The sequence below is a fragment of the Schistocerca nitens genome, chromosome 7, assembly GCF_023898315.1.
Source record: "Schistocerca nitens isolate TAMUIC-IGC-003100 chromosome 7, iqSchNite1.1, whole genome shotgun sequence".
Taxonomy (NCBI): domain Eukaryota; kingdom Metazoa; phylum Arthropoda; class Insecta; order Orthoptera; family Acrididae; genus Schistocerca; species Schistocerca nitens.
Window position 1 is genome coordinate 216080821 of NC_064620.1, and position 19318 is coordinate 216100138.

The 19318-nt window shown below is 38.4% G+C and overlaps 1 protein-coding gene across 2 annotated transcripts in view; it reads left to right on the plus strand.

Annotated features, from left to right (window-relative positions):
• Nucleotides 1-765: 765 nt before the first annotated feature.
• LOC126194781 (endoplasmic reticulum lectin 1) overlaps nt 766-19318 on the plus strand; it is a 116583-nt gene continuing 98030 nt past the window's right edge. For both annotated transcript variants that reach the window (XM_049933078.1, XM_049933079.1), the window contains exon 1: nt 766-1031. In XM_049933078.1, the coding sequence (XP_049789035.1) occupies nt 897-1031 (135 nt within the window). In that variant the 5' untranslated portion in view covers nt 766-896. The remainder of the gene's footprint in view (nt 1032-19318) is intronic.

Sequence of the window (19318 nt, forward strand, 5' to 3'; positions counted from 1 at the left end):
TATATTCTTCACAAGATAGTGGAGTTTGGGAATCTATAATCAAGGTCATCAAAGAATCGTTCAAGCCTCTGGCTTAAGCCCTCTTCCCGGCTCCATAGCAAATGATCGCGATAGATTATGGGAACGAGGTTATCAGTCTTCACTAGTTCATCCAGCCTGTTGTAGGAGCTGAAGATGGATTCTGAATCCAGCTGGCAGTTGGCATTTATACCACGAGTTGTAGACTGCTGTACCAAGTGTGCTCATTAGCCACAGGTAGAGCATCCTCTACTTCTCTGATGAGACACCTGCGCCGCTTCCCTCTCCCCCCTTCCAGTAGATGACATTCCATGTGGACTTCCTTCCTGCGATTCCCCTGAGTGGCTACAACATTTGCCTAGCTATGGAGCTCTCAACTGACTAGCAAACCCACCCTCCGCACTTGTCTGAACCTTCCTGGGAGATTGCCTCGTCGCAAAAGACGAGGCACCTCGTGCGGGCAACATACTTTCAGCTATGGGCAACAGGTCTACCTCAAATTTTTGAAGCGAACGCTTTCTTGAAAACAAGTAGAAATTGACTGCGCGCGTAGCAGTACCTCAAACCTGTTTTTAAGTTAACGTCTTATTGAAAACTTAGAAGCAGAAATTATCCCAATGTATACGAAAATTCTACTGGGCTCCGAAAGCGATGGTGAGGGGATGCATGAACAACTTCTCAGTTGTTTTAGAAAACAAAGCGGCACAAAACGTGTCCACTGCCCAGATGGTTCTTTGTCACTGATAATCTCTGACGTGTTGCTGTTTTATTGGTGGGACGTGTTATGAAAACATAGTTATGTGACGTGAAGTATCGGTAGATTTGTAAACTGAGTTGCCAGCTGTCGAGGCGAGCTGTGAAATTATGAGTTTGTCAAAATGACTTCTTGGCATTTAATAATATGTCTTTTGTATCTCCTCGTCTCGGACTATGGATGTGCTGAAAGTGGAGGCTTTGATGATTCCATTTTTTACAGGATAAATTGGCCGGGAAACGACGAAACTGATCTCTTGGTAAGTAGTACATCCCACATCATGACATACATGCTTATATTTTCTTTTCTTTTTATTCGTCGAGTATATTTTCAGTTGAAACACGTTTATTTAACAGTGTAGCACACAACGTGATTTGTTGTTTCAACAGAAAAAAATTGTGAGGGAGCATTTATTTACGTTTCTTATCATTGCTCGTCAGTAGACAACGAAATTAGAAATCCACATGTAATTTTGATATTCTAATAACGCTCAGAATCTGTCTCTTCTTGTTACAATTAACATTCGACAGGGTCACATTAAAGAAATATCTGCACTCAACGGTTTGTCCTTAAGAGTTGATTTTCTAAGTATAGAACGGACATTAGAGGATTGCCTTAGCGCTTTGCTCTTTTTTATGTTTTTGCGTTGCGGTAATATACGAATACGACAGAGCAGGGCCGACAGAAGCGTCCCGAAAACAACGTCATGGCACCTGAAGATAGTCAGTTTTTATTGTAATGGAAACCAGTCGCAAGTGATTAATAAATCATATCAATCCACTTAATCTTCTTCCGTAAGGGAGATCCCATGCTGACTCACGTTACATTTTGAAATCAACGTTTTATATTGACTTGTTATTAATCTGAAACCCATACTTTCCTTTGTAAATCATCATTACAAATTATTCAGGCAAATATCTTGGATTGTTATTTAAGCAGGAAAGAGCATTAAAATCAAAGGGCAAAAATGTAATGTGGCTCATGCTACAAATTTGGGACATCCTATTCCTAATGTGCATTTTCGGTCAAAAGTGCCCTCAAACTATTAGGAGTAGGCCTATGGATCTGGTTTTCATCACAGAAAATGCATATTAGATTGGCATTCAAATGACAGAGTTACAGGTTTCTAAAAATAATCGTACCATGTGAAATATTGTAATGTATTGAAAAAGGCGCGTGACTCGTGTTACTTCTTGTTGCAAAAACTTTTTTCCTACAGGCAGAGAAATAAAAATATGGCAATATGAGCCAAATAACATAAACTTAACATTAACATTTCACTTTTCGAACACTATGAAAAATTATAAGAGCATGACATCTGGGAAAATGAACTGTATATTCAAGTAAGTATCAGAGAACTGAAAATATCTGAAAATATTCTTTTGGATTGACAACATCAAATGCATTAATTTTCTTTATAATTTCATTACATTTTACAGGCCATTTCCAATCGTGGCCAGCACACTGATTAAGTAAGAATTTCCAAAAACTGCACATACTTCTGCAGCATTGAGTTTACTGTCATATTCTATTTTGTACTAGTCTCCAATTTTCACACATTCTATAGCTTCTTCAGTATGATGATGTGCAGCAGCAGATTTCTTTGGAGACAGCAGATATGCTTGTACTACTACTTTCTTGTAGTGAAAGCAGTGAATGCTTTTTATGTTTGATACTGATGGTGCTGAATAAAATATTTGAGCCAGATTAAGGTTCACATGAAAAACCTGTATAGTTGTGTTACTTGCAGCTACCTAAGTGAAAGTTGATGCGTCACCTAGTATGAATTTCAGTTATATGCAGCATTCCCCACTAGCCATTCTGCAACTGCACCAATTCAATCTATGGCTCCTTTATGATGGAATGTAGGAAATTGAGGTTCAGTACCAGTAATATATTTGTTTTTAAATTGTGAGGCAGATCCATCACACCAGATTGAAACTGTCTTCACATTTTTAGGTATAGTTGACAGTACCTTGCTAACGTAAGCAATTGCAGCACTCGAGCCATGGCTTTATCCAGAGCACGATGTGACTTATACGTGACAAACTTGCTTTACTATGTTGCTGATCTTGCATCTTATGTTGCCTGTGTTTGCTAACTCTCTCCCTATTTTTAGCTCTTCTTTCTTCAAATAACAGTCCTTGCTTCTGTTGACTCTACTGTAGAAACTTTTATTTCTGTTTCTGCTAGCTTCTTTGAGCTTCTTCCACATGCTTCTTCTTAAATTCTTCATATTTTCCTTCACTCATTAACTTTTCCCTCCTCCTACTCTGTCTTTCTGCTGCGGCTAATAGTACAACTGTGACTCAGATTACATGACTCGCGCTACAGATTTAATTTTCTGTGTTTAGTATATTGGTTGAAATTGTGAAATTTTTCATAGTGATACTTGTTACACATTCACACTAAGAAGTAAATTACTGAACAATATAAAATTATTTCTAATATCTGTCTTGGTATAAAAACTTAATTATATGAAAGTGACTCATGTCACATGAAAGTTCATGCTGTTGTATTATATTGTTTATCCCAACCTATTATTTACCTACTTCAGTTTTATTCTCTTTATGAAATACCTTATGATATGTAACAGTAATATAAATAATGGTATGCTAATTCGTATCTGCCACTTAGTTGAAATGAAGGTCCAAAATCTCCAATAATTCACACACTCATCACATGAAAGACATACGGCATTATAAAAATGACTACAAAGTATGGAGGGAAAGCAATAATGGGCCACAAACCATTGTTGCCGTACAGTAAAAAGTCCAGCCTTTTCAAAAAGTATATAAAAAGTACCAAATTTTAAACTTTTAAATATCGTAAGTGTGTCATGCTTTAAATGGAATAACCCGTAACATCAAAATATAGAGCGTTTGCTGGCAATACATTGTTATCAGATAGAAGTAGTTGGGTTTTCCATTCCAGACTAACAACATTTCGTCTGGTGCATCAGCCAGTCGTAGTGTAATTTTCAGATGCTTTCCGGCAATGTAAAAGTGACATTAACACTCATTCCCATCTCTTATTCAAAAACACAACACAAACAGTTTCACTATGGAGACACACAGAAGGAGGAGGGGGAGAGGATTATATAATCTTTATGTAACAGCCAATGTCTTTCGTTCCCATCATATTACTATGTTTACTCAGTTCTGAGATATGGGTGTCTTTTCTTGGGTTCAAAACCATAAAACATGGACGCAGTTGTCAAACTGCAGAAAAGGGGAGTAAGAATAATAATTACCTATATCGACATCTACACTCTGCAAACCACCATGAGCTGCATGGCAGATAGTTTGGCCCATTGTACCAGTTATTAGGGTTTCTTCCCTTTCAATTCGTGTGTGGATTGCAGGAAGAATGACTGTTTGAATGCCTCTGTGCATGCAGTAATTATTCTAATCTTATCCTCATGATCCATATGTGAGATACATATAGGTGATTGTAGTATATCCCTAGAGTCATTACTTAAAGTCAGTTCTTGAAACTTTGTTAATAGACTTTCTCAGGATAGTTTACATCTGTCTTCAAGTCTGCCAGTTCAGTTCCTTCAGTATCTCTGTGACACTCTTATACAGATTACGCAAACCTGTGACCCTTTGTCCTGCCTTTCTCTGTGTACATTCAATACCCCCTGTTATTACTATTTAACATGGGTCCCACACAATTGAGCAATATTCTAGAATCGGTCGCACACTTGATTTATAAGCAACCTCCTTTATAGACTGATTGCACTTCCCTGGTGTTCTACCAATAAATCAAAGTCTACCACCAGCTTTACCTACAACTGAGTAACTGATATTATAGTCATACGATACTATATTTTTTTGTGAAGTGCTCAGTTTTGCATTTATGAACATTTAAAGCAAGGTGCCAATCTTTACACCACTTTTAAATCTTATCAAAAACTGTCTGAATATCTATGCAGTTCTTTCAGACAGTATTCCATTATATATAAGTGCATTGTCTCCAAAAAGCTTGATGTTACTATTAATGCTATCTACAAGGTCATTAATATACAACATGACAGCAGGGGTCCAGACATGCTTCCCTGGGACACACCTGAAGTTACTGCTACATCTGACGATGACTCTCCATCCAAGGTAACGTGCTGTGTCCTCTCTGCCAAAGAGTCCTCATCTAGTCACAAATTTCACATGGTAACCGATATGATCATACGTTTGACAATAAGCATAGGAGTGGTACTGCATCAAATGCTTTCCGGAAGTCAAGAAATACTACATAGACCTAATTGCCTGAATCCAAAGGTTCCGGTATGTACTGGTTGGCATTGAGGAGGTTATTCTGTTCAAGATATCTCAATTGTGTTTGAGCTGAGTATATCCTCTAAGATTCTACAATAAATGGATGTTGGGGATATGGGAGGGTATTTTTGTGGATCACTTCCAAGAACTGCGCACGGTTTTTTGGGTGAGGGATTCCATCAGGCCCTGGGGCTTTGTTCAGTTTTAACGATTTCAGCAGTTTCTCAACATCACTAACACTAGTGCTTATTTCATTCATATTTTCAGTGGTACAAGGATTAAATTGGTTCAAATCTCTTGGGTTTTCCTTTGTAAAAGAACATTTCAAAATGGAGTTAGGCATTTCAGATTTTGCTTTGCTACCTCCAATTTCAATTCCTGTCTCATTCGCTAGGTACTGGACACTAACTTATGTGCGCTTAACAGCCTTCACATGTGACCAAAATTTCTGTGGGTTCTGTGAAACATCATTTGGCAACGTTCCGTTCTGCTATGGTAGTCATTGAAGGCATCACGCATTGCTCTCCTGACAGCTAGACATGTTTCATTCAGCAACTTGTTTTATACCTTTTATGCAGTACAGATGCCACATTTCCCAGTCACCGGTGTGAGATTGTTATCATTCGCATACCTAAGTCTAGTAAGGACAAACACCTTCCTTCCAGCTTCGGCCCAATTTCCCTCTTCAGTAGCATCTGCAGGGTTATGGAATGTGTGATTAATGTTCAGCTGGTGTAGTGGCTTGAGTCTCGGAATCTCCTCACTAATGCCCAATGTAGATTCCATAAGCACCGCTCAGCAGTTCATCATCTCGTCACCTTATCAACTCATATTATGAACAATTTTTTTGCAGAAGCTCCAGACTTTGGCCATGCTTTTTATTTGGAGAAGGCGTACGACACATGCTTGAAGATGGGTATCCTCTATATTATGTATGAGTGGGGGTTCCGGGGTCACCTGCCCATTTCTATTGTGGAATTTTTAAAAGACCATGTTTTTAAGAAACGTATAGGCTCGGCTCTGTTGAACACTTTTATTCAAGAGAATGGGGTGCCTCAGGGTTCTGTGCTCAGCGTCGTCTTATTTGCCATAGCCATAACCCTATTATTGATTGTCTCATGCCAGGTATCTCTGGAACACTTTTCATTGATGACTTTTCGATCTATTACTCCTCTTAAGAACCTGGCTACTTGAGCAATGTCTTCAGCGATGTCTTGATCATCTTTACTCATGGAGCATCAACAGTGTCTTCCACTTTTCTGCTGGCAAGACTGTCTGCTTGCACTTGCGGCAGTGTGATTCCCCCCCCCCCCCATATCCCTAATTCTCAGCCCGTTCCTTCTTCTGTTCATTGATGTAACAAAATTCTTAGGACTCCTGCTTGATAGGAAACTCTGTTGGTCTTCCCACATCTCTTACCTGGCAGCTCGTTGTACTGGGTCCCTCAGTGTCCTATGTGTTGTATGGAATACCTCATGGGGGTGGATCGGACCATCCTCCTCTGTTTATACTGGTCCTGTTTATACTGGTCCCTTGTTCGTTTGGAACTGGGTTATGGATGTATCGCATAGTCATCCACATGACCATCTATCTTAAGTCATCTTAACACCATCCATCATTGCAGGATATGTTTAGCCAGTGGTACCTCCTATACTAGTTCTGTTGAGTCTTTATGCTGAGGCTGCTGGTCTAATGTTGTCCTACCAGCAGGATGTTATCCTCAGTTGTTATGCAAGCTGTCTGTCTTCTATGCCTGGTCACTCATCCTATGCTCCCTTTTTTTCTGACGATCCCCATGACCACCAGTATGGGTCGCGCCCGTCTTCTCTGTTGCTTCCTGGACTTTGCTTTCGTATGCTGCTTCAACAGTCTTGCTTTACACTCCCTGCCACTTTCCCCATGAATGTGAGCTCCTCATCACCCTGGCTATGTGACAAGGTACGTGTTGATTTCGGACTGCATTTGCTTGGGGGCACTACTACTGGCCCGTTGTGTCGCAGCAAGTTTCTTGCACCTTGCACGCAGCTTGGGGACAGTTCCTTAGTCTATACCAATGGCTCCAAGACTGACCACGGTGTCAGGTGTGCCTTTGTACTTCTCGATGATCCTTTTCAATATCGGCTTCTAGACCAGTGCTCAATTTTTACCGCAGAGTTCTACATCCTGTATCAGGCCACCCTGTATATCTAGCAACACAGGCTTCCAAATTGTGTCATCTACATAGATTCTGTCAGTGCCCTTTAGAGCCTTCACATGCTGTACTCAGTCCATCCTTTAGTGCAATTGATCTCAGATATCCTACCCTTGCTTATTGTGGGGGGAGGCAATGTGGTGTTTCAGTGGGCTCCTGGTCGCATCGATGTGCCAGGGAACGGAGGCTGCTGATAATGCTGCAAAGGCTGCAGCTCTCCTCCCTCAGCCTGCCAGTCATTCTGTTCCCTCGAATGTCTGTTGGCATGCACAATGGTCTTCTCTCCAGGGGAACAAACTCAGGGACAGTAAACCTCTCCCAATAGCATGGTCAACTACCTCTTGACCCTCATGTCACGAGAAGGTTATTTTAGCCCAGTTGTGTATAGGACACTGTCATTTTAGTCATCGCCATTTACTAAGAGGTGAACCTGCCCATTCTGTACCTACTGCTCTCAACCCTTGGCGATGTGCCACTTTCTGATCTGGTGCCAATTTTTTAACAGTTTACATTTACATCTGTGTTTGCAAGTATTTGAACTTGGGTCTCCTGCTCACTAGACAGATGCACAAACCACTACATGCCCTGTCACAGTGGCTTTGCAGAACTGCTCAGAATACCTCCTTCCTCGATCCAAATTCTCTTTCGTTCATTAGTCCACATGGTATTCCCCGAACTGGAACAACATTGCAGAGTTTCTCCAAAAGTATTGGAATAGCACCTCAGCATCGAACAAAGCAGGGACTCCTACCTGAAACCCAGGGATAGGTGCTTTAATCAGATGAAATTATGTGGTTCCAAGGTCTCAAACTTCTATGATGTATATATGCAGACCAAAGTGGTGAATGAAAATTTGTAACAGTGCCTTGTTCCTGGCCTTGGTACAAATTTTCATTTGTTGCTTCAATCTGCATGTATACACCACAGATGTTTGGGACTTGAAAAGGTCTCTGGAACAATTTCATTTGATTAAGGATACAGGGTATTTTTCTGGCTCAATATTATGCAAAAATCAACACCCATTTCTTTCAGGCACTGTTTACAATGTATTTCTTTTACAGATTTTTTGTTGATATCAGTTAATGCAGCACACTTTATAAACAAATTAGAAGTATTTTGAATATTTTTGAACCTGCTTATGGTTATTGAAAAAAATTACAAAGAAATGCTTCATCAAATTGAGGTACCATTTAATCCAGTGTTATACATTTGAAGGAGACCACATTTTTACCAGATATGCATGACATAATGGCTGAGGAACTAGACTTATTTAATTCTACCTATTATGTATATTAAAAGGATAAAAAATATCACATCTTACATTTTATCATATTAACAGAATCTTCCGTCGGTTCTTGGTAGAACAACATTATAATAATAAATGAAAAGCACCAGTTTGCTTTTGTTCTACAATATTATTTTTATTGCTAACCGGTTTTCGGCTTACAAGACCGTCTTCAGACATTCACTGAGTATTATCACCAAAGAAGTTAAATGTTAGCAGACAACATTGGAAGAGAAGTAACACATCTAGAGTGAAGTAGAAACATACAGTGAGTAACATCTTTGCAGTGAAATAGTAAAAACTGAACAGTACATAAATAACAATGGAGTTGACAGGAAAACCTTTAGCACAAAATAGGAATAGCATGCCTACATAACAGTTTCTATTAATAAACAAAACTAATGAAATAAGATAAAATTAGTACTAGACAAGGCTGCATCAAGAGGTATGAAACATGGAGAGTGATACACAACCAAATAAAAAAGAAGAGACAGTTGTCAATGTAAATACAGAATACACGAGGAACTTAAACAATATCAATAAGATAAACAGAAATTAGTAAATGCAGGAAAATTGAGGTGTTTGATGAGGGAACCTACAGTTTGAGAGTGTGGTGGTACTGCATTTTAACATTAACATTATAATCAAAGCAGTGGCTGTATACCAGTTTACATTAAATAAATGAGCAAAGTAAAATATGAACAGTATTTGATGAGACAACTACAAGGGGAGTTAAACATGGACTGTAACACAAGTACAAGTTAAAAGCAAACCCTTAACTATTGAAACTACAGCATATGTGGAATACAAAGACAACTGCAACAAATAAAACAACTTAATGACTACAGGAAAATGGGAATATGTAGGAAGAGAGAGTGTGGGAAGTAATGAACAACAAAGATGATTATATGAAGTTTAGGAGAGGGGAAGTGTTGAGTTGTGTCTGGTCAGTTAGGATGAGATCTGGACTGTGAGCAAGATGTTTGTTAATTTCCAGGGCTTCCAGCAGGTTGTTTGCTAAGTGAAGTACATGGGACACTGGCTGGTAGTTTTGACCCTCACTCAGCACATGCTCAGCAAATGCAGAGTCTGAATTCTGCAACCTCCAGCTGCGTTCATGTTCAGCCAGCCTAGTTGATATGTCTCTGCCTGACTGACCAATGTAAAATTTTTGTCACAATCAGAACAGGTGATTTTGTATATCCCACTGTTGGCTAATAACTGGATCTTGTCTTTGCTATTAAAAACACACTGGGCTGTAGTGTTCCTAACATAGTAGGAAACCCTATACTTGCAGGATTTCAGTGCTTTGGCTACAGTCTGTGATACCTGACCTAGAAATGGTAGAGTACACCATTTATTGCAGACAGTGGATGGGGAAGCAGGTGGGGCATAGAGGAGGGGTATAATTTTCTGTTTTTGTTTCCTGTGCAAGATATTTACAGAAAAACAACAACTAATTAAGAGCAAGACTAAATTCAAACCAAGCATGGTATTTCAAACTCAGTGGACCTAGTAAACAAGTTAAAAGGTATATCTGTCTGACATAGTGATAAATTAGTATCCTTTGATGTCAGCAGTTTGTTTTCAAACATACCAGTAGTAGAATGTATTGACATTCTGACAGAGCTGATGCACAAGTCTAATGTCAATCCTGTGGAATTGAATGACTTGAGACTGGCCACACAGACCTGCCTTGCACAGAACTATTTCCAGTTCCAAGGCACTCTTTATAAACAATTAGATGGCTTAGCTATGGGTTCCCCTCTTAGTCCACTGTTGGCTGAAATATTTATGGACCATTTTGAACAAAATTTTCTAAAAACAGAACCTTTGAGTGCAAACATCAAATACTGGTTTAGATATGTAGATGATGTCCTGTGTATGTGGACTGGTACTACAAGACAACTCAACACATTCTTGAAAAACCTAAACAGTCAACATAAAAATATCCAGTTCACTATGGAAATTGGCAACAAATCCATAAACTTCTTAGATCTCACCATTGGCGTCAGTACACATACACATTGTTTCAAAATTTACAGAAAAGCAACAACTACAGACACAGTAATACCTTCTTGCTCACAACACCCCATAGCTCACAAACATGCAGCTTTCCACTCAATGGTACGCCGTCTCATATCTATCCCCATGTCCAGAGATGATTTTAAAGCAGAGTTAGATACAATAAAATTTATTGCCTCAGCCAATGGCTACAATCCAGTCCTTATTGACCACATCTTGCACAGGAAACAAAAACGGAAAATTATACCCCTCCTCTATGCCCCACCTGCTTCCCCATCCACTGTCTGCAAGAAATGGTGTACACTACCATTTTTAGGTCAGGTATCACAGACTGTAGCCAAAGCACTGAAATCCTGCAAGTATAGGGTTTCCTACTATGTCAGGAACACTACAGCCCAGTGTGTTTTTAATAGCAAAGACAAGATCCAGTTATTAGCCAACAGTGGGGTATACAAAATCACCTGTTCTGATTGTGACAAAAATTTTACATTGGTCAGTCAGGCAGAGACATATCAACTAGGCTGGCTGAACATGAACGCAGCTGAGCATGTACTGAGTGAGGGTCAAAACTACCAGCCAGTGTCCCATGTACTTCACTTAGCAAACAACCTGCTGGAAGCCCTGGAAATTAACAAACATCTTGCTCACAGTCCAGATCTCATCCTAACTGACCAGACACAACTCAACACTTCCCCTCTCCTAAACTTCATATAATCATCTTTGTTGTTCATTACTTCCCACACTCTCTCTTCCTACATATTCCCATTTTCCTGTAGCCATTAAGTTGTTTTATTTGTTGCAGTTGTCTTTGTATTCCACATATGCTGTAGTTTCAATAGTTAAGGGTTTGCTTTTAACTTGTACTTGTGTTACTGTCCATGTTTAACTCCCCTTGTAGTTGTCTCATCAAATACTGTTCATATTTTACTTTGCTCATTTATTTAATGTAAACTGGTATACAGCCACTGCTTTGATTATAATGTTAATGTTAAAATGCAGTACCACCACACTCTCAAACTGTAGGTTCCCTCAAACACCTCAATTTTCCTGCATTTACTAATTTCTGTTTATCTTACTGATATTGTTTAAGTTCCTCGTGTATTCTGTATTTACATTGACAACTGTCTCTTCTTTCTTACATTTTAATTTTTATAATTTTTTTCCTGATAAGAATGTTATTTTTTCTATAATTTTGTTGATTCTGCAGTAAAGCTTAGGTCTACTGTATAAGTATGGACTATTGCAAGTTACAGAAAAAAAATTAGAGCACTGCTTTATTAACTTGCAGGAAATTGCAAACGAAGATATGAGTCCAATTAAACTGTGCCTCACAACATTCCTGAAGCATAGTTTCATCCTGCAGCATTTCTTCATCTTCAGGCTTCCTCTTGGCATTCTTTTTAGCACTTATCACTTCTTTGGTAACTTGAAGAGTGAATCTTTCATCTTCATGCACCCATTGTCTGTCACACGCAAGCAATTGATTTTTCCATATTAAAGCCACATTTTATGCCTAAATTGCTCAGGACTTCCAACCTTCTTATCACTCCATCAGTGAAACACATCACTGCATCTAGTACACCAACTTTTAATAAATTTAGTCTTACAAAAACATTCTTGAGTAATCTTTCCCATATGCAATGGTTGAAGCTTTCATTTGTATTCTGAGTCCCCCATGAAGACATTTACTAAGCAAAACAGAGTCACTGAGGTCTCTGACAATTGGTTTTATTTCATTCATAAAGGCTCAGGAAGAGAATGCTTATGATGGTATATTTGACTACTTTCTTTTGCTTTTGGGTAACCACACCAAGAATCTGCTCCTTTAGGGCAAAGTCCATGAACAGGATGGTCATCTGTGGATAACTTATGAAGGTAGGTGGTCCATAAAGCTTTCCTCATTGCTGTAACATCATTCAGAGGTACATTTCATCTAATGGCCAGTTCATAATAACTCTGAAGGAGGTCTATTTCAGTTTCGGTCAATCTGCCTCGGCCAGACAGAGATTTTCGAACAGATAGCAACTTTCCTTTCATTTCTCTTCGTAGCTTCCTCAATCTAGCACCCATCCTCTTGTGCACATGTCCACAACACTCCTGTTTTGTTACCAAGGTATCACCATAAACATTGAACTCATTAATTTAGAGTCCTCATCGCCTAGGTACTTCATATATCTAACATTATAAACGGTCACCGACCTCTTAAATATTTTTAGAGCTCCATCACACTCCATACCTCCACTGTAATCATCATAATTCTTAGAACGCTGATGTTCAATATGTCCTTCTGTGTTACCATAGCAGATGTGGCAGCACTCAACAACAACTTTTCCATTCTCCAGAGAAGTAGCACTTACAACACCATTCAAGGAACAGTGTCCTCGACGTTGCCATGTACTATCAAGTACAACAGCAATGTCCCTGGTTCCACTAATATTTACAGTTTCTTCTACTGCATGTTTCATAGATGCTTTAGACATAACTGTCAAGGCACCTGAAAGTATTTTTATGTACTTGCTGAACCTACTGGGAGGAGGAGGAAGGTCCATCAAACCACAAAACGTTTGAGCAACCCTTTTTCCTTTTCCTATTGCACGCACTAACTTCAGATTCATGTCATGAATTATGCACAATGCTTGAAATCATTTTTGAGGTAGACTTATTGCAGGATCTACACAGAACAACTAGTTTTGATGCTTCCTGTTACTTTGTTGTTCGGTTATTTCCAGGCAGCCTACACCATCACGTTGTTTACATTTTGCCACTTCCTCTATTAAAGAAGATAGGATGCCCACTTCAGCAACAACAAATCCACTACAAACAGCGTCAATGTTAGCACACAAATTTGAATCACCAGGAGGCGTGCCATGTGGGAGTTTCTTCCCTGAAGAACTGATACATAGGTTACTTTCAACAGGGTGGCTAGCTTTGTTTGTGAACTGGTTACCACGGAATTTCGTTTCATTGAATTTATTGATGCGTGGCATAGTTCATATTTATTGGACACTAAAGGATATGTACTTCCAGAAATATATGTAGCACTTGGGCAACAAACATTCAGTAACATGTGAACAAACTGCTTCAGCAAAACAAAAGTAAATACTGGCAAAGATAATCATTCACAGACACTAGAAACCTACACTGTCACCAACATACACAATGTATCATATGTATAATGACTGGAAGCAGAAAGTTCCCAGCTCTTTTCAAAATAATACTGGTTTCTGTATTTCTGTAACAGAAACAAAGAGGGCATGGTGGCATATGTGACCGTAACTTTAAAATTTGGTAAATATAGGTCATTTTTCATTTGAAACCTTATAATGTATGTATCAATGTAATCAGGAAAGACTACAGAATTTAATAAAGTCATAAAAAAATTGATTTTCCACCATTTATAAGTACCCTGTATCCTTAAAGCACCTGTGTTTGGGTTTCAGGCAGAATCCCATGTTTCTTTTGATCCTGAGGTGCTATTACATTGAAGTTGGAGAGTCTCTGCAATGTTGTTTGACTTAGGGGGAATGTCAAGTGGATTGAAGTGTGAATGGGTTTTTGGATTGAGGAGGGAGGCATGCTATGGTAGTCCATGCAGTTGTGCAAAGCTACTGTGCCCTGGTGCAAAGTGGTTAGCATATCTGCTTAGTGAGCAGGAGACCCGGGCTCAAATCCCGACCTTAGTAAAATTTTTATATGTCACTTCAATCTGGCATATACACGTCATCTCATTAACTTACATACTGATCAAATGAAACCATCATGCAAAAAATCTTGGCGAGTGGAAGCCAAAAACCAAAAATTTAAAGAACATTCAGTATGTAAACGAAACAACACTTGATTATGATATTATTAAAATGACCAAGTAAAATATCCATCCCACGTAGCATCTCCCAAACTACTACTCCAACATAAACACTCTCTCCCCCTCCCCACCCACACAAAAAACCACCTCCTTCCAACCAATATCCATTTTGCTACACTAAACACCTTAAAAACTAGAATTAAGTTAAAAATTAGAAAGCACTCTTTCAAAATAAATGATAAGGAGTACGAAATATTTAAAAACTTAAAAATTCCCCTTCCCAAGTAATCTGTAATGAAATGATCACTGACTCAATGCTAATGGGTGCAAAACCGCACAGCTGAGTGAAAGAAAAAGTAATAACTCAGATAAAAGGTTTTGAGGATTGTCCTTAGATTTTTTGAACCAGATTACCCTCTGAATCGATTGTCATAAATCTTCCTCCCAACAACATTACATAAACCATTGGTTGTACCCTTATTGACATTGAATATGTTCTGCCAAAATGTCATACTCAAGCAGGAAGTTATGATGTTTGACGTGTCGCACATCTCTTTCATCAACATATTGGTTTCAGAATTTACATCTGGGTACATCACACAGCTGGCACACACAGCATCCTTATGCAAATAACAACATTCCGAATAACTTTTCTGGCATTGAAATTTACTCTAAAAGAGCAACACATTTGCTTCAAAAAACCTTATCTTGCGTGGCGACCAAAATGAAAAAACATAGTACCCTATGTCTATAATATCAATGAGTTACTGTTGGAATTAGCCAACTCCAAAACTAGCCTGGGTGTAACACTTTGTAGGGATATAAAATGGAATGAGCTCATAGGCTCAGTCATGCGTAAAGTAGGTGACAGACTGGTTTATTGCTAGAATACTGGGGAAGTGCAATCAGTCTACAAAGGAGATTATTTACAAATCACTTGTGCGACCCATCCCAGTACATTGCTCAAATGTGTGGGACCCATACCAAATAGGACTACTAATACTAGATATTGAACATATACAGAGAAGGGGAGCACTAATGGTTACATGTTTGTTTGACCCTTGGGAGAGTGTCACAGAGATGCCAAAGAAAGCGAACTGGCAGACTTTTGAAGATAGACGTAAACTATCTTGAGAAAGCCTACTTACAAAATTTCAAGACCATGATTTAAATAATGACTCTAGGAATATACAACAACCCCTTACTTATTTGCTCACATGGTGATCGCGAGGACAAGATTAGTTAATTACACCTCACACAGAGGCACTTAAACAATCATGAACATCATATGTGAGTGGAGCAGGAACAAATGCTAATAACTGCTACAATGGACATATCCTCTGCTGTGCACTTCACAAAGGTTTGCTGAGTGTAGATGTAGATGTTGACTTTAAAGTACGTGGCCCATATACGATTTCACATGCCACAGCATCTTTCCATCACAAATCAAAGCCAAAACGTAGTGCTGAATTGTTTGGTTGGCCTGGCAATAATAAATTAACAAATTTGTGAAAACTACAAAAACAGTATATACTCACAAACACAAGTGACCAAATAATGTTATACTAATACGCAAAATAAGTGAAAGGTCCAGAATTTCCATTTCCATTATATAATATTCTACTTATATGTATAAAACAGCTTATTTTTCACACACAGTTCCTGGAACCATATAGTTTCCCTTTAAAGAATGGGAGCCTCTGAAGAAACATCCCCAGAATGCCACAAAATCCAAATTCAAATGCTGAAACACCTTAGCGATCACAGTAGAGAAGAAACACTTATGATTTTTGATTGTACCTAGTGAGATGTAGAATTTCCCACCTCATTTTGCTAGAGTTTTGTCATCCCTGTGCTCTTATAAGGAAAGGATCACATAACTTGAAAAACAACAGACAAATCGTCTTAATGAATGGCGTAAGTAAATTATTTGAAAGAACGGTCAACTAATGGCTTTTGATAGCTAGAAACATGGAACATCTCTCCCACTGTCAAAACAGCTTTTGATATTACTGACATCCAATACATCTAGAATCCACATATCAGATGCCTTTATGCTCTGCGCACCCTTGATTGCTGTGTTCTTAAATCTACAAAGGACTTATGACACTAGCTGGCGTAACGTATCCCACCTGCGCTACTTGAGGGGGGTTTCTGTGGTAGCCTATATTGGTCTTCCATCTCTCTCTACTTAACTGCATACAGATTGTCTTCTCTTAGTTTTCCCCATGGTGTGAAACATAGTCTACGACATGTGTGAGTCTGTTATGTCGCTCTAAGGAAGACACAAGAGCCCACTATTCTTTGAAACCTGTTTTTCTGCGCTCAGTTCTCCATGAATACCCAAATGATAGAGCCATCTATGGATTCGGAGTTAATGACTGTGTACACTGTACCTTTGCGTATGTGGGTTGAAGGTGGGTGATTTCATCTCAAATCGTACAGGTCAAGAGTGAATGTGTCACATCGCTATTTCAAAAATTGCTGAAAAAAACTTTGCAAGTTCCACATGATACCTCTCCAAAACTACAATATTTTGATTTTCTTAAAATTTGTTAAAATGATACAGACCTTTCTGAATGAGAGTATTTGTGAGAACATTGTAACGAAAGGGCAAATCGAAAAATTGTAGTAAAGAAACCAAAAGTTATAGAGATCTGGATTTATTTTCAATAAATACTTTTTCCGAATACTATGAGACGTGATTAATACATGCACTCTTCTGAACTTTTTTCATTTATATTTTTTATTTTTATTTTTTTAAAATTAACTACAAAAATTTGTAACTTTCTGCGGATTTCAAATTTATGTTTTGAAAATATGAATAGTCACAAATGTTGAAGTGGGAGGACTGCTAACTGTCAGCTGTGACATTAATGTATGAAATTCTTAAACTGTCAAAATATTTGTACATAAAGATGAAAGAATCTGAAATTTTATGGTTATTTAGAAATTATATTCTCCAAAACTCCCATCCTAAATGTTCTAAAAATTTCTTGGCACGTGAGTTGCTCATTGTACTTAGTGAATGTACAATCTGAGTGGGCAATACTTGTCTGTACAAAAGATGAAAATAAATATTTAAAGTGATCACTGATTCTAAATAAATGTCATACAAAACTGGCATTTCAAAATCAAAGTACATACGGTACTTTACAGCATTGTTTTCTGAAGCATTTTATAACAAAAATGAGATATAGAGTATTAATGCCCATTTCCCTTTTTACAATATTATTCACAAATTATTATTGTCTTCTGTCATGATTTTACTTCTTCATGACTTTCCATGAATTAAAATAGCCTACAATGTAACAATCAATACTGCTCTGTTGAAAAGAGATCATTTGTTTTTTTCGTCTGCTTCTCATTGAACTTGTATAGCCGAGCAGTACTTGGGAAATGGGAACTGCACACTGACGTTTTGATGATGGCCATTTGAAAGCATTAGCAGGGCCATGAGGTGTCATAAAGGAGATGGTTATATCTTGCAGCTTGTGAGAGACACTTATTATCTGTTCCATCAACCACTGATTGTCACATATACAAGAAAAGAAGTGGCTCACTACAAAGTCTTTTAATGTATACTGTGATCACTGCATTTTGTGGAGAACCATTCTTGCAATGTATGTGCCACTCCTCGATGCAACCCAGTAGTGACTTCCAGAATAAGATTTTCACTCTGCAGCGGAGTGTGCGCTGATATGAAACTTCCTGGCAGATTAAAACTGTGTGCCCGACCGAGACTCGAACTCGGATTTGAGTCTCGGTCAGGCACACAGTTTTAACCTGCCAGGAAGTTTCAGTAGTGACTTGATTGAATTCTTACTGCAAGCTTCATAACAGACCATTCTTCTGTGTCTTTTAAATGGAATTCCCTTAATGTACTTTAATTTAGGATTAAGAGTTTCATGTTTGTTACTAATGTTGATATGGCGAGTACAAATACAGTAGCATCTCTTATAGCATCAACAGCTTCATGCTCGAGATTAAATATTGTTGCAAGACGTTTACAGAGACCTCCTACCCATCATGTGCACTTTTTCCATGACCTGTTGCTGAAAATATCAAATGTTTTTCTTAATTCCTGTAATACAGTGTTGACCAAGCTCATAAACCTGAAAGCAATTTTTAAAATGAGGTGCTGCACCATCAGTCACATATATATGTTTAGGAAATTCATAGCCTCTAGATGCTATGTCATCAATTATCATGCCGACAGCGTAGCATGCATGTGCACTGTAATGAATGAGATCATCACTGTCATAGCAAACCAGTGTGATGTTCCAAGGAAGTGAGTAACACATGTGAATGTAGATACTTGTGATCTGTGCCAGTGATAACCTTGAATTTCATTCTGCAAAGCAACAGACCAGTTCTCAGCTAAGTTGAATTGAAGAACTAATGTGTCAGTATTCTGGGATGTGACTGATTTTACTTCTGCTATGGTCTTTCTCTGAATCCTTTGGATATGATAGTGAGCTATTCCATCATTACAAACTTCTCTGGCTCTGCCGTCTTCTTCACCAATTTTCCTCCCTCCCAAAATGTATAGGTTATGTCATTTTTAGTATCCTGAAGGTGTAATGCTTCAAAAGTCATCACTTCAGCATCAGGGCATATTGCACACTCCTGCAACCAACATTTATCTTGCGGCTCTTGACATATACACAAAAGCATCAGATCCATCTCTGTGTACTTCTTTCCTGTGACACTGCTTATGGCGAAACAAATAAGTTTCAAATTAGTGCAGTAAATACATCTGCATACTTCTTTCACTGGCTGGTATTTTACCTATTTTGGTCACAAGGAGAAGAATTCTGTGACACCAATTTTTAAAGTCAGGTTCTACTTTTGCAATGGGAGATATGATTCTCTTGTTGATCTTGTCATATATCTTTTTAACTTTTTCACCGGGCGTGCCCAAATACCTTTCTCATTTTTTATTTTATGAGCTTTTGCAATCAAATAA